The 14,119-nt window shown below is 56.1% G+C and overlaps 1 protein-coding gene across 2 annotated transcripts in view; it reads right to left on the reverse strand.

Moving 5' to 3' along the window:
• RPS6KA2 (ribosomal protein S6 kinase A2) overlaps window positions 1-14,119 on the reverse strand; it is a 194,216-nt gene that overhangs the window by 31,022 nt on the left and 149,075 nt on the right. For both annotated transcript variants that reach the window (XM_040965201.1, XM_040965200.1), the window contains 5 exons: window positions 7,053-7,133; window positions 5,644-5,723; window positions 5,123-5,229; window positions 2,807-2,844; window positions 1,197-1,339 (listed from right to left, as the gene is read on the reverse strand). In XM_040965201.1, the coding sequence (XP_040821135.1) occupies window positions 1,197-1,339; window positions 2,807-2,844; window positions 5,123-5,229; window positions 5,644-5,723; window positions 7,053-7,133 (449 nt within the window). The remainder of the gene's footprint in view (window positions 1-1,196; window positions 1,340-2,806; window positions 2,845-5,122; window positions 5,230-5,643; window positions 5,724-7,052; window positions 7,134-14,119) is intronic.

Below are 14,119 nucleotides of genomic sequence, written 5' to 3' on the forward strand. Positions count from 1 at the left end.
GGAACCGCTGGAAGCAGGACAGCTGCCTGAGCCAGGACATGGACCTCTGCCACCACCAGGAGAGTGAGAATGTGGCCATCATGTGTGGGGAGAGTTCTGGGTTCAGATCCAATGATGCGCCATGCATACTGCTTTATGGCCATCAGTGTCACTCACCCTGGCGTGACACGCTGCATCCAGGTCCCGACTGCCCTCAGACACTGGAGTCTGCGATGGGATTGTCCCTCTGAGGGGATGAGCAGCGGGGAAGGAGCCTGCTGTGCCAGGGGACAGTGTTCTCAGGGCTGGTCACAGCCCAAGGGGCAGCTAGAGCAGCAGCAGGAGTCTGCACCCACTGCTCTCAGAGCAGACAGGGGTAGGGGCCCTGCGATGGGTGAAGGCTGTGGGGTTGTGGGTCTGGGGGTGGCTGCAGGCTGGCCTCCTAGTTAGCCAAGGACATGAGGGCCTGTCAGGGCTCTGGGTATCAGGCAGGGGGCAGCAGGAACACAGAGCTATCTTCATCATCTCTGAGGAACTGAGGAGATGAAGCACCGTGTAGGAATGGGGCCCAGAGAAGGCCCTGGAGCCCTGGTTCAGCCTGGCCCTGCAGCCCTGCAGTCCCTCTACTGTACAGGGGAGGCAAGGTCAGTGACTCAGACCCAACAGGGCGCTGCTGCCTCATGGTCACTGGGAAGCCTAGGGGCTCCTATTAACTGTGTAACTGACCGGTTAGCCAACTGTTCCCCTTCAGCACCGAGCTTTCCTCATCACGGTGGACAGGGGCTATGCTGCCCCAGGGAACATGAGTGTCTCCCTGCTTTTGCTCTAGTCTCAGGGAGGCCCGTAGCCAGGAGAGGGCTGCGGACCTGCTCTGTCCAGAATACGAAGGAGAGTAAACTCAATTTTCTCAACGCAGACGCAACCACATACACTAGCGCTAATTTTAATGAGCAGCTGGACTTGAAACAAGAAAAACATCTTTATATTGGAAACCATTGTATACTTTAAAATACCCAGTGACTGCCACATTGGTACGAATGGTGGCACAAGGAGGGTTTGACTGTTAAGAGGCTTGCATTCGCACATGAACTCCAATTCCATCCTCTGATGGGGAGTCTGGGGTGGGCAGAGGAGGAGTCTGCCCAGAAACTCATAGGCCCTCTTGCTTGTCCCATGAGCACACGGCAGAACCACGAGCAACAACGTAAAGCCATTACCATGAGCACGCCGAAGGACCACCAGTCTGCGCTCTGTGTGTGTCCCCGCCGGTTCACCACCTCGGGCGCCATGTACTCGACGGTCCCACAGAAAGAGTAGGCTCTCCTGTCGTGGTCTATGGCCTCCTTGCTCAAGCCGAAGTCTGCGTGAATGACAGCACACAGCGCCCTCAGTTCCTGGGCCCGCACAGGCCACGCTGCCCTCCCTCTCCCCTCCCTGCTCAGGGGCAAGCACTTGAGGTAGAAAATTCTCTATGATCTACAAATGCATATGTGCCTGGGGCCAATGCCAGGAAAGTTTGCTGCTCAGTAGCTGGCGTGCCTCGCCAGGGTCCTTCCATGGCCGCCATCTGGAGTGTGAGCTGCCCTTGCTCCCGGCAAGGTGGCAGCGAGGGTGAAGGGAGACCCTTCATCAGACCTCGCTCACTCCAGGCACACGAGGGCCCGCAGGGGACTGTCTGTGAATTGTGCCTGGCAAGAATTAAAAATCATTACAGATGATCAACTCTGGGACATTAATCAGTGACAGACTGTGACTATTAAATCAGAACCAGACACAGCTTTGCAATTTCATGGACAACAAGCCTGATGTGAGGGCTCTGCTGCACCACTGTGGTTCAGGGGTCACACGCAGAGAAGACCTGTTCCGCTCTGGCAGACTTGACCTCCAGCTCAGACTGCCCGCACCAGGCACGCATGCTCCTGGGGGCCAGGAAGGCAGCAGTTCAGGGACCTGGCCAGCGGAGTCAGCATGGACAAGTGAGGAGATGGGGCTGGAGTCAGGGTGGGCGAGTGAGGAGCCAGGCCAGGTCAGGTCATGGGCTCAATAGTGGTGCCCAGAGGTGGCCACATGTGTACCCCAGTACCTGTGACCTGTTGACCTTATGAGGCAAAGGACACTGTGTGGGTGGGATTTGATGCCACCCCAAACCCCTGGGTGGCTGCAGTGCCACCATCAGGGCCTTCAGCCAGAGGAAGGGGACAGAGGTCAGGGAGGGAGAGCCTGGAGGAGGCTGTGCTGTTGGTCACAAAGTCGGAGCAGGGGTCTGAAGCTCAGGGAGGCAGGCGGCTCCGTAGGGATTCTGCAAGGGAGGCTCCAGCTGGGCTGGGACACAGCCCCCGCTCAGCCCCGAGGCCGGCCTTGGAGGCTCCATCGGATGGTGAACTGGTGCTGCTGGATCCCTGGAGCCCAGGAGCCTCCTCTCAGCAGCCACAGGAAGCTGCTGCAGGTGAGGCGGCACTCGGCAGCAGGCACTACGGCTGCAGGGGTCTGAGATGTAACCAGGGAGAGGCAGCAGGCCACCAGGCAGGGGCGGAGGCATGGCGGAGGCAGTGAGGGTGATGGGGACGGCTGACTTCAGGTCATGGACAAAGCTCCCTGAAGGCCAGCAGGGTGTGGCTGTGAAGAAGGTGGTCATGGTCCAGGGGTCTGGATGCTTTCACTGTCTCAGAGGACACAAGCCAGCACAACCAGCCCCTCGCTACACAAAACTCAGCCGGACCAGAGATGAGCACGCGGCCAACACTGGTGTGGTCAGGGCTCTGGCTTGGAGGTGCTTCCTGCTGTACCAGGGTGCAGAGGTGGTTATTGAAGGCTGAGTTTCACAAACCTGTGATCTTGATGTGGCCCTCTTCGTCCAGGAGGATGCTGGAAGACAGGGAGGAGGGCAGGCTTTAGGGAGAGCCCCCACACCCCGGAGCTCCTGGGCTCTTCACATGTCTCCCATGTGGAGACTTGGTCCCAGCTGGCACTTGCTGTGGACCACTGGGTCCCTGTTCTGTCCCCACTGGAGCCCTGGCTGCATCTTGTGACTGACATGCAGACCTAAATTGATTCTGGCTTTGTCCTTCCCTGCTGCCCAGCCCTGGGCAGCCCTGTGTCTCACTGGAAAAGGGGGTGGGACATCAGTGAGCCCCTCCCTTCTGGTCCCTGGACTGGAATCTTAAGACTCCCTTGGCTTAAGTTTTGGTTGTAGTTGGGTGCTATCTCACCAGACCCTGGGCGAGAGCAGCTAGGCCACAGAAACCAAAGCAAGGCTTCCAGATCAGCCTGGGAGGGGCCTCCAACCCCGCCATGGCATGGTGTGCACCTGTGGCCTCCAATCCCACCATGGCATGGCATGTACCTGTGGCCTCCGACCTGGCCATGGCATGGCATGCACCTGTGGCCTCTGACCTGGCCATGGCATATACCTGTGGCCTCCGACCTGGCCATGGCATGGCGTGCACCTGTGGCCTCTGACCTGGCCATGGCATGGCGTGCACCTGTGGCCTCTAACCTGGCCATGGCATGGCATGTACCTGTGGCCTCCGACCTGGCCATGGCATGGCATGTACCTGTGGTCTCTGACCTGGCTATGGCATGCACCTGTGGCCTCTGACTTGGCCATGGCATGGCGTGCACCTGTGGTCTCTGACCTGACCATGGCGTGCACCTGTGTCAGGGTGCATGGGTCCACTGGGTCTGGGTGGGTTATTGTCAGTAACAATGGTGGTGGGAGGACAAGACCCGACTGGTGTTTAGAGGGCAGTCTCTGCGAAGCGGGTAGTGTCAGATGAAATCAGGAGATTGCATCCCGGGGACTATACAAGGACAGGGAGGGATGGGCAATTCCAGCCAGTCTCTGCCACGGGCTGCTGTTCGGTGCACCTCAGGACTCTGCCAGCAAGGCCCCTCCACCAGGTGAGGCCCCCAGAGCTGGCACCTCCACAGCTATGGCTCTGTAGAGCAGTCTGCCTTGCCTTGGAGTAGGGAAAGCTAAAGTGTTCAGGTCTACAGGGACAAAATCTGTGAGGAGAGCCTCAACAAAATGGGGAGGGCTGGTGTCACCAAGTCAGCGGTCCCATTAGAGGTCAGTGTAGCATCTCAGTTGTGGGCAGTCGATGCCCAGAATTAAGCTGCCTTCAGGATTAACTTGTTTATAACTCTGATTAAGCAACAAAACCTCTTTCTTCAACCTCACAATTAAATACCAATGGCTATTTCCAGCTGTAAGGATCACTTCAACCTTCCAAAGAACAACAGTGGTAACGTGGTCTTAGCAAAAGCACCGGTGAGCTGCAAGCACACGGGAGTCTGCTTCACAGGTGGGGTCAGCATAGCCATCCACACCCGGCCCAGGTTCTGTGATACCTCTGCAATGACCCGGGGACAGGCAGGTGCTTGCAATTACATGGTGGTCAGGGATAGGTGCAGAGCAGCAGTGGCCACAGCAGGGCCTGGCTCTCCTGTCCGAGGTCCGCCACTGTGTGCACAGCTGGTGACACTCTGCTGATTGTGCACTGTGTGTGGCAGGCGGATATGAGGTGCCAGTGCTCACAGGAAGTGACCCAGGTTCTGGGGACTCCCAGGCCTTGTCCCTCTGCAGAGCAGTGAGAGGGCAGCTTGTGCAGCACAGGCTGGGCCCACTCCTCGGTCCTGCTCTGGGTATTGGATGGGAACGGGGCGGTGTGCAATGAGAGGGACAATCGGCCACCCAGCTTTGGTTCTGGGAGGTCGCCTGAGAGCCCGATGGCCCCACCACCCAATCCGCTCTTCTCCCTTGGTCAGATGTTAGTGCCAACCTGGGGCATGTGCTCTGATAGGTGCGTTACAATAGACCACCACTGTCAGGGGCACAGGGAACTCGGGACCTGTAGGGAAACGCCCAGAGCTACGGACGTACCCATCAGAACGACTGTGTCCTGGGGTGGACGGCCTGCCTCTGGCTTCTCTTGTGCCTTGGGGTTGTGCACCTGCGTCCTGAGCCCTCAGCAGGCCCTGGTAGGCGAGCTAGGACTGTTGTATGCTCAGCTAAGGCCTCTCCTGTATCCGACATCTTCATGGCATTGGGAACTGCCCTGCGCTCCCCTAACTTGGGACTCCTCAGCCCTGGTTCTCACATGCGCTCACTGGGGACCTGGACATGGTCCAGTGGGTCACTTACTTCTCAGGCTTCAGGTCTCTGTAGATGATGCCCAGGCCATGGAGGTGATCCAGAGCCAGGGCCAGTTCAGCCAGGTAGAACTTGACATCCTCCTCTGTGAACATTACCTGGGGGGGAAGGATGCGGAGCAGCTGGCCGAGAGCTGCACTCTCTCACAGGCACACTCACACACACGTACACTCACACACGTACACTCACACAGGCACAGTCACACACACGTACACTCACATAGGCACAGTCACACACACGGTCTCACACAGGCTCTCACACATTCATGTTCACACACACGGTCTCACACAGACTCACACACACAGGCTCTCACACATAATTGTTCACACACAGGCTCTCACACAGGCACACTCACAAACACGTACACTCACACACGTACACTCACACAGGCACACTCACACACACGTACACTCACACAGGCACAGGCACACTCACACACACAGGCTCTCCAGGCACACTCACACACACAGCACACAAAAACATGCATCGTCACACCTTCTCAGGGAACTCACCTCTTTGGACAGCCTAGTGAAGAGGTCGCCTCCCCGCAGGAAGTCCAGGATCAGGTAGAGCTTCCCTTCTGTCTGAAAGGCTATGAGGAACAGCATGCATGTCACCAGGTGTGACAGGTCTGCTGGAGGCTCGGGGACAGCACGTGTGTTACTACATGTGACAGGTCTGCTGGAGGCTCGGGGACAGCACGTGTTACTACATGTGACAGGTCTGCTGGAGGCTCGGAGACAGCACGTGTGTGTTACTACATGTGAGAGGTCTGCTGGAGGCTCGGGGACAGCACGTGTGTTACTACATGTGACAGGTCTGCTGGAGGCTCGGGGACAGCACATGTGTTATTACATGTGACAGGTCTGCTGGAGGCTCGGGGACAGCACGTGTGTGTTACTACATTTGAGAGGTCTGCTGGAGGCTCAGGGGACAGCACGTGTGTGTTACTACATGTGAGAGGTCTGCTGGAGGCTCGGAGACAGCACGTGTGTGTTACTACATGTGAGAGGTCTGCTGGAGGCTCAGGGGACAGCATGTGTGTGTTACTACATGTGACAGGTCTGCTGGAGGCTCAGGGGACAGCATGTGTGTGTCACTACATGTCAGAGGTCTGCTGGAGGCTCAGGCACAAGCCAAGTATGGCACGGAGGAGTCCAAGCCGTCTGCAGCAGAGCAGCCTTAACACCACTTCCCAGGATCGGCTGGAGGATCCGGCATTGGCGTCCCCTCCTCATGAAAGTTCAGGCTGCGAAATCGCCAAGCAAGAAGGGGCAATTGCTCTCTAGGTAACAGGAATGACAGTGAAGGGACAGGCAAGGAGGTGTGTGCCTGTGTGTCTGGATCAAGCTAGTGCAAATCCTGCTCACAGCCTGTCACACACACAACTTGAAGAACAGGGTCATGCTTGCGTTGTTCTATGTTAACACGAGTCATTCAAGCAGAAAATGCAGGGGTGACTTCCGAATCACTAACCCCTGGGACTCGTTAGAAGACTGCACTGCCTGGCTCTGGTGAGGCAGCAGGGAGACCAGGAGCTGTGGTGGAAGGCAGGTGCACGGCTGTGCGTGGGCATCTGACCCGTCTCGACAGGTGGGCAGCACCCATGCTGATACAGGTCCAGGCTTGCAGACACCGTGTTTAAAAGTCCTGCACCATGCTGTTTATGTAAAACAGAGGAGGCATTGCCATCTCCAGCTTTTCTTCTGACCAACTGCATGTCACGTCGGCTATTCACCCTGACCTAGTAGGGGGACCTTGGCACTAGGTTGTTGGCAGTCTTGGAGGGAGAAAGCACATCGGAGTCCGAGCGCCTGAGGCTCTGCAGGTAGCGGCTGCCCCTCCCCGGCTGCCCAGGACCTGCGTGCAGGGAGGGTCTCCTGCTGGTGGACCTGTCCTGCCCGCCACGCCCTCTACTCACCGTAGTGCAGCTTGACAATGAAGGGGTGATTCACTTCAGCCAGGATGTCTCTCTCCATTTTCGACCGCACTCGGTCCCGAACTGTAACACAGATACACCAAGCTTCCAGTGAGCAGGGACGAGGAGCCAGGAACTGTGAACGTGGGCTGAAGGGCAAACCGTGGCGGACGCCTGTTCCACCACAGGAATTCTCAGGAGCACGTGAGGTGCCTAGGACCGTCTGAGGCCCTTGTAGGGCCTCCATCCTCATTGAACAGCTGTCCACGTGTTTACAAAGGCTGCATTTGCTCCCAGCCCCATCCCCCCTGCGTCTCTCAGCTTAAAGCCCAGCTCCACGTCTGAGCCTTGGCCCACCAGTGCACGTCTCCCATAAACACAGACATGCTGGCCTCTGCCCCAACAGCAGCTGCAGCAACTGCAGTCACCTCACGGCCCTTCCGCCTCGCAGCATGCCCCTTGGCTCCTGTTTCTAGCCTCAGGTCCACTCACAGGCGCACTGGCTGCTACGCCCTCTCTGCTCTGCTTCTGGAAGGGAATGGGTTAAGTCCAGGCCAGCTCTCCTTCAGGCCTGTCTGCTCTGCTGGCTTGTCACCCTGGCGTGTGCTGCTGGTCAAGGTACTGCCCCCCGCGGGGGTGTGTGCTGGACCAGCTCTGAGTCCTGCCTCGTGGCGACACGGTGGAGGTGGTGGGAAGAGCTCCTCGATTGCCCCACAGCTGGCTCCCATACACCTGGGACAGCACAGGTCTGCGTCAGGGGCAGAGGTGGCAAACTACCTGCTCTTCCCCATCCTGAAGATGCCCCGTGGTGTGGCTGTCCCGCCTGCGCCTCCCAGACAGATCTGAGCAGGGCCACAGCCAAGCCACAGCCAAGCCACAGGGCATGAGCTCAGGCACCCCAGCTCTGCCTGACCAAGTTTCAGGGGCAGCAGTGCCAGTTCAGGGGCCTGCAGGGCACAGTGCCCAGTCAGATGATCTTGGAGCCTTGAGGTCAGTTATCACTGCCCTGTTAGGCTGCAGCCTCATGAGGAGCCAGGACCCCACTTCCCTTGGCCATCTACCCCTTCTGGGAGAGAAGCAACTCTGGAGGCAAATTAAACATTTTTGCAGGGGCATAAGTAAAATTTATCATGGGGCAAGAACTCGGTAAAGTGCAGATGATTCAGGAACCCGAGGTCTGCTCCACTCACAAGGCACCGACACTAAGCTTAAGACCTCGCAGAAGTTCGTTGAAACTGTCTGCAACGTATCCCCGTGGTTTGCAATCCTTGTAGCCACCTTTCACCTCTGCTTGGTAAAAAATGCTTTTTCATCTTCTCAAGCGGTGGTGCAATCCTTTCTTGAAAAATTATACATAAGAAGGGGCAGGGAGTCACAAGGACCCCAAACCAGGGTAAAAAAGGAGAAGGAACCCCAGGCCAGACAGAGTCTGGAGAAACTGTGCAAAGAAGGTCTTTGTCTCTTGTAACTCTTGAGGTTTCAATTGTGGTATTTTAAAAAATGTGAAATTTTATCACAAATAACTTGGCTTGTCCGGCAACTCTTATGCATTATTAAATTATTTCAATGTTTAAGTTAAATTAATGTGGTATGCATTGTATACAAAGCATTTTTATATGTTAATATGATTCTGGTCTGTCAGCTGGTTATCAAATGTCTCACTGCTTTAAATTGGTAAAGGTTTTGTATTTGTTTTAAAGGTATTTGAGTGATTTCATGTCAGTAACTGAGTCTAATCTATAATGTTATGCTAACTTCAACAACAAAAAATCTTTCTCCAGATATTTTTAATCATCTTAAAAAGGCATCCAAGAATTCAAGTTTCAAATTCTAGGGCTTTCCTTGGTATTCTTACGAGGCCTCAAGAATGCCAAAGGATTAATCTCCCATTTTGTGGAGACAGTTAATCAGGTTGACTGAATTATATTAAGATTATTTGCAAATGGACCTGACACACATCCCAGAGTTTGGGACACTAAAGCGTGTGCATGTTACTGTCGATACTTGCTCTGGATTTATTCTAGCTACTCCTCAGACAGGGAAACAAGTCAGGCATGCTTTGGCCCATTGCAATGCATGTTTTTCCATCTTGGGAACTCCAAAAGTTATTAAAACTGATAATGGCCCCTGCTATATCAGCAGTAAGTTTTGTGATTTTGCTGCCTCCCACCATATACAACTAATTACAGGCATTCCTTATAATCAATCCTCAAGGACAAGGTACTGTGGAACACGCCAACCGCACTATTAAGCATTGTGTTATTAAAACAAAAAAGGGGGAGTATAGCACTCCCCAAGACCATTTGAACCTTGTATTATTTATCTTAAATTTTCTAACACTGGATGCTGAAGGATGGTCAGCTGCAGATCGCCATTGGAATCCATGTCGGAAGCAGAAGGGTTATGTGATCTGGAAGGATCCCTTGACTGGTCAGCGGCAAGGCCCAGATCCCATCCTCATATGGGGATGAGGATCAGTTTGTGCTTTCCCAGAAAATGAAAATGGTCCGAGGTGGATTCCTGAGAGGCTTGTCCGGCAAGCTCCTGCTGCTGAGTCTTGTGAAAGCTCGGGTACATGGTGATGGCATTTGAGTCGAAAGATTGACAGGACAAGCAAGTATATTAGGCCTTTATATATTATATAAGTATACTAGTACATTGTTAAGCACCCCTCTTTTTTTCTATCTCTTGTGAGCGCCGAGGTCCTGGTATTTCCCGCCTTTTCTAAGTGGCAGCTCTGCGGGGTATGGACATGCACTGGCACGTGCCGTTTTCCCTTATTAAGGAAGGCAATTATTCCTATGGAACTTATTAGTTCAATCACTCCTCTGGATCTGAGGACTCGCTCATGTGGGTGAACCTTCCTCCTTGAATTTTAAGCCTGTGTCTGCCTGTGTCATCCCTGTGTTTTTCTCTTACATACAGAAAATGTCTCTGAAGTGAATTGCTCCGAGGTCAGCTGCACCCTAACAGCGTGTTGGAATGGCAATGGTGATGCTGCTGTTGTCCTGCAGCTGCCCCGAATCCTGCCTGTGCCCGTTGGGACTGACGGAGAGGCCTCTGTTGGCCTGATAAGGTGTAAAAGAGACTTTGGCATAACGGTCACCATCGTAGCCAGTGTTGCCCTGGTGTCGGCAGCCACCACCACAGCAGCGGTGACCCTAGGACACTCTACAATGACCGCTGAGACCATGAACAAGCTTGCAGAACTGACCGCCTGAGCTATGGAACAACAGAACTGTGCTGATGAACACGTGCGGGTGGGCATGTTTACGTGTTAACAGCGGGTTGTCTTGCTGGCAGAGGAGTGGCACATGCTGTGGGATGTGGTCAGGGCCTCTTGTTCCCCATCATCATGTCTTTATGTATGTAACACCTGTGCAAGTGCAAAATGTTTACCAAGCCCAGGAACTGCTGTCTGCTCATTGCTACCGAGCTAAAGGTACTCCTAGCCATGGAACAGGGTTACCAGCCTCCCCAAGTATGGTTTGTGCAGCTGCAGCAGACAACGCGTTGAATGGCAGCCAGTGACGGGTAAGATGGACCGGGCATTGATTAACCTAAGACGGGGCTCCCTCACGCTATGGAGATTCCCGATGACGGGTAAGGCTGATAACCTGAGAGTCCACAACCTAAGACAGGCGCATTCAAGTCTGCTTTAAAACAAAAAAGGGGGACCTGTTGTGGGCTAAGGAGTTGATCATGCTCGTTAGCCTGGGCAGGAACAGGAACTGAGCTTGTGGCTAAAAACACCTAGACCAATTGGCCTCACCTGTATCCAATATCCTGATAAATGAGGATGTGGGGGGAAGAGTATACAAGGAGAGGTGAAGGAGCAATAAAGAGAGACTTTGCAGACTTCCACCATCATTGGTCTCCTGTCAGTGCTTCATCCCCAGACCCTCTCCCTGCCCATGTTGCTGGCTCTGCTGCCCGGAGCACTGGGGGACATCTGTGTCAGAACCAAGGACACTCTGAATGCCAGTTGGACCTGGTCTGCCTGAGGACTTTCGCTTGGGAGCTCATGCTGGGACGAGGCGTTTGTGGAGGGAGCTGGGCAAAACGAATCTATAGAGAAGATGGTGTGACCCTTGCAGGGTCCGAGCGGGGCGCTGCAGGCCGGACTCTCATCTCCCCAGCACCTGTGTGTCAAAACGCTGGCTCCACAGGACAGCCTCGCGGCTGGGGAGGAGGGAATGTGACACGTGCCTTTCTGAGAAGGCTCCAGGGTGCTCCCTCTGTCCCCCACCAGAGCACCAAGGAGCCCTGTGCATCAGGGAGCAGCCCCCAGCAGATGCCAGCTCTGCCAGTGCCCTGGCCTGGGACTCCAGCAGATGCCAGCTCTGCCAGTGCCCTGGCCTGGGACTCCAGCATATGTCAGCTCTGCCAGTGCCCTGGCCTGGGACCTCCAGCAGATGCCAGCTCTGCCAGTGCCCTGGCATGGGATCTCCAGCAGATGCCAGCTCTGCCAGTGCCCTGGCATGGGACTTCCAGCCTGCTCAGATGTGTCCACACAGTCCTTGGCACTGCTCCCCCAGAACACATGTGCACTACAGCTTATGGCTCCAGGACACGTGAGTGGTTTGCCAGGGAGAGCTTAGGGCCTGACAACACGTGCTTTGGGGCTCAGCTCTCCTTGTGAGGGGCTGGGGCTCCACCCTTCCTTTCTTTGTCCAGAAAAGGGGACACTGAGGCCAAGCTAACAACCTGAGCCGCTGCCTCCTGATGAAGATTCACTCCCACACTCACACAGTCGCTCCCAGCTCTTCACGGAGAACAAAGGCTTCTCCTGTACGCACGCTGCTTAGCAATGGGCGTTATGCTGGCCGCCTGGCAATTACTCTGAAGACAAAAGGATGGAAGAAAACGCAGCAGTAAAATCCGTAACAGGCATAACGGCTGACGCCGAGCAGGGAGAGCTTCAAGGCGTCATCAGCGGCCACGTGACCAGCACATGTCCGGTGTCAGCACGCACAGCTCTGCATTGGCTGTGCACCTGGAGAGTGACACAGTGCCATAACTCCCCAGAACGGACAGAGGATGAGCCGCAGGACTGTGGCCCATTTACCTGGCTGACTGACCCCTATGGCCACTGGCCGAGACCCCGTGGCACTGCTGTGACCGCTGACTCAATCGAGGGACCGCGACGGCCTGCTCCCTCTCAAGCCTTCCTATATCGGGTCTGAGAGGGCTGACTTGGCAAGGAAAACAGCTGGGAATGAGGAGAATGCAGGCGCAGTCTCCTGGGAAGGCATTTCAGGCTGAGCCCTGTAGGCTGCGGGAGATGTGCCCAGAGTGCCCCTGCAGCCGAGCAGCTGGCATCATCACTGTTGACACCAGGGCTCCTCACACTGCACCTGCAGGAACTCCCAACTGACCCGTGCAAGTCTCCCTCACCGGATGGCAGCTGGTAGCCTGGCCCCTGTGGTCAGACCTAAACCATGCCTGGCATGAGACAAGCACAGGGCATACAAGAGAACTCTCTCAGAGCCAGGGCAGAGTCAGCAACTGCCAGCACCAAGCAGGTGCCAAAGCCTGGCTGGCACCACGTGGTGCCATCCAGCACCGGGGCCCTGGGGGCACTGCCCCACCGTGAACAGAGGACCCAGGGCCCAGAAGTGCCCACGTGACACTGTGGTGAGGTCAGAGCAGGATGTGGCTCTGACTACTGCATTGGGTGGGGGGGTCTCAGTGTGGGCGGCATGCTGGGGACTCCCAGGAAGTTCTGGATACTTCTCTCTCTCTGACACCCCCGGGGCTGGCCCCAGGTGCCACATTTGGCGACCATTCCCCCAGCACTCGCAGCGAGCAGAGGCTCTGCTCAGGACATGATGTGACAGTCCCACGGGCCTCCTTGCTGAGAGACTTGCAAGGTAGGGGACGCCTGGCTCCCATCTGGTTTGGTCATGCCAAGGTGGCTGCAGAAGGGGCTCAGAGTGCCCATAGCAGGCTCTGGGTGAAGCTGGCAGGCTACCCAGACAGTACTGTTGCCCTGGCACGTGGGAGGCCGCAGTGGCGAGGCACACACCCTGGGATCCTCACCCTGCAGGGTGCTTAGAAACTGTTCCCACGCTTGATGTTCACATGTGAGCATTTCCCCCAAGGTTGTGTAGGGGTCTCTCTAGGGGAGTAGAGGGGGCTCCCTTCCCCAGCAGAGCTCAGGGCAGGGGAAGTCCTGATGTCTGTGTGACTGCCTGGGGACACTGGTGTCAGACCGGAGGAAGCCAGCACGGCCTCATCACCTTCACGGGACCCCAGGCCCAGCCGCGAGCTCCAGGCTCCCTGTGCCAGGGGACTGGTCAGTTGCCCTGCTGGTCCTTTGAACTCTATTCCCTGACAGCACCTGCCTTGACTCAAACCAGCCAGCTTCATGTCCTGCAGGAGTAAGGCCCTCCCCGGCCCCCTGTTGCTGCGGGGTTGGATGGCAGCATCCCCCAGGGGACTGTATTTTGCCCCCTCCCAGACACCTCAGTCATGCTCGTGGCAAACAAGCTGAACCACTGCTGGGTGCAGCACACACCCCTTGCCAACAGCGTGAGCAGGAGGTGGTAGGGACACAGGTGCCCGTTGCCATGCAGTCACGGGCTGACCCTGTGACAGAGACATTAGGCACCAGCTTCTGTGTGGAGCCTGTTCATGGAGGGCAGAGTGCAAGGAAGCCAGGAGCAGTCGTGGGGCTGAACTCCAGCCTCCGTGTCACAGGGACTGCAAGGGACAAGGGCACCAAAGTGAACTGCCTGTCTGCCAGAACCGAGCAGCTCCGTCTGGTGGTGGCGCAGGGCTGGTCTGTTGCGCCACACCCGGTTGGAGCCACCTGCTGCCTCCTGCTGCTCTTTCCCCAGTGCTGCTCACGCAGCACATGCACAGGACGCTGCCAGTCTGGCTCTCCCCGATGCTGCAGGCTGGGGACAAGGCTGTCCTCAGCACTCAGCACGCTGACGCTGCACAGAACTGCACTGAGCAAGCACCGCAGGCCACAGCCCCAGCTTCAGAGACGGCTGAGCAATCGTGGACATTGTGGGCATCTCACACGTCAACTGCATGTCCCGAGGGGCCCCTGCCATGGCCCT

Source organism: Ochotona curzoniae, unplaced genomic scaffold (assembly GCF_017591425.1).
Source record: "Ochotona curzoniae isolate NIBS_2020 unplaced genomic scaffold, NIBS_Ocur_1.0 scaffold_3890, whole genome shotgun sequence".
NCBI lineage: Eukaryota > Metazoa > Chordata > Mammalia > Lagomorpha > Ochotonidae > Ochotona > Ochotona curzoniae.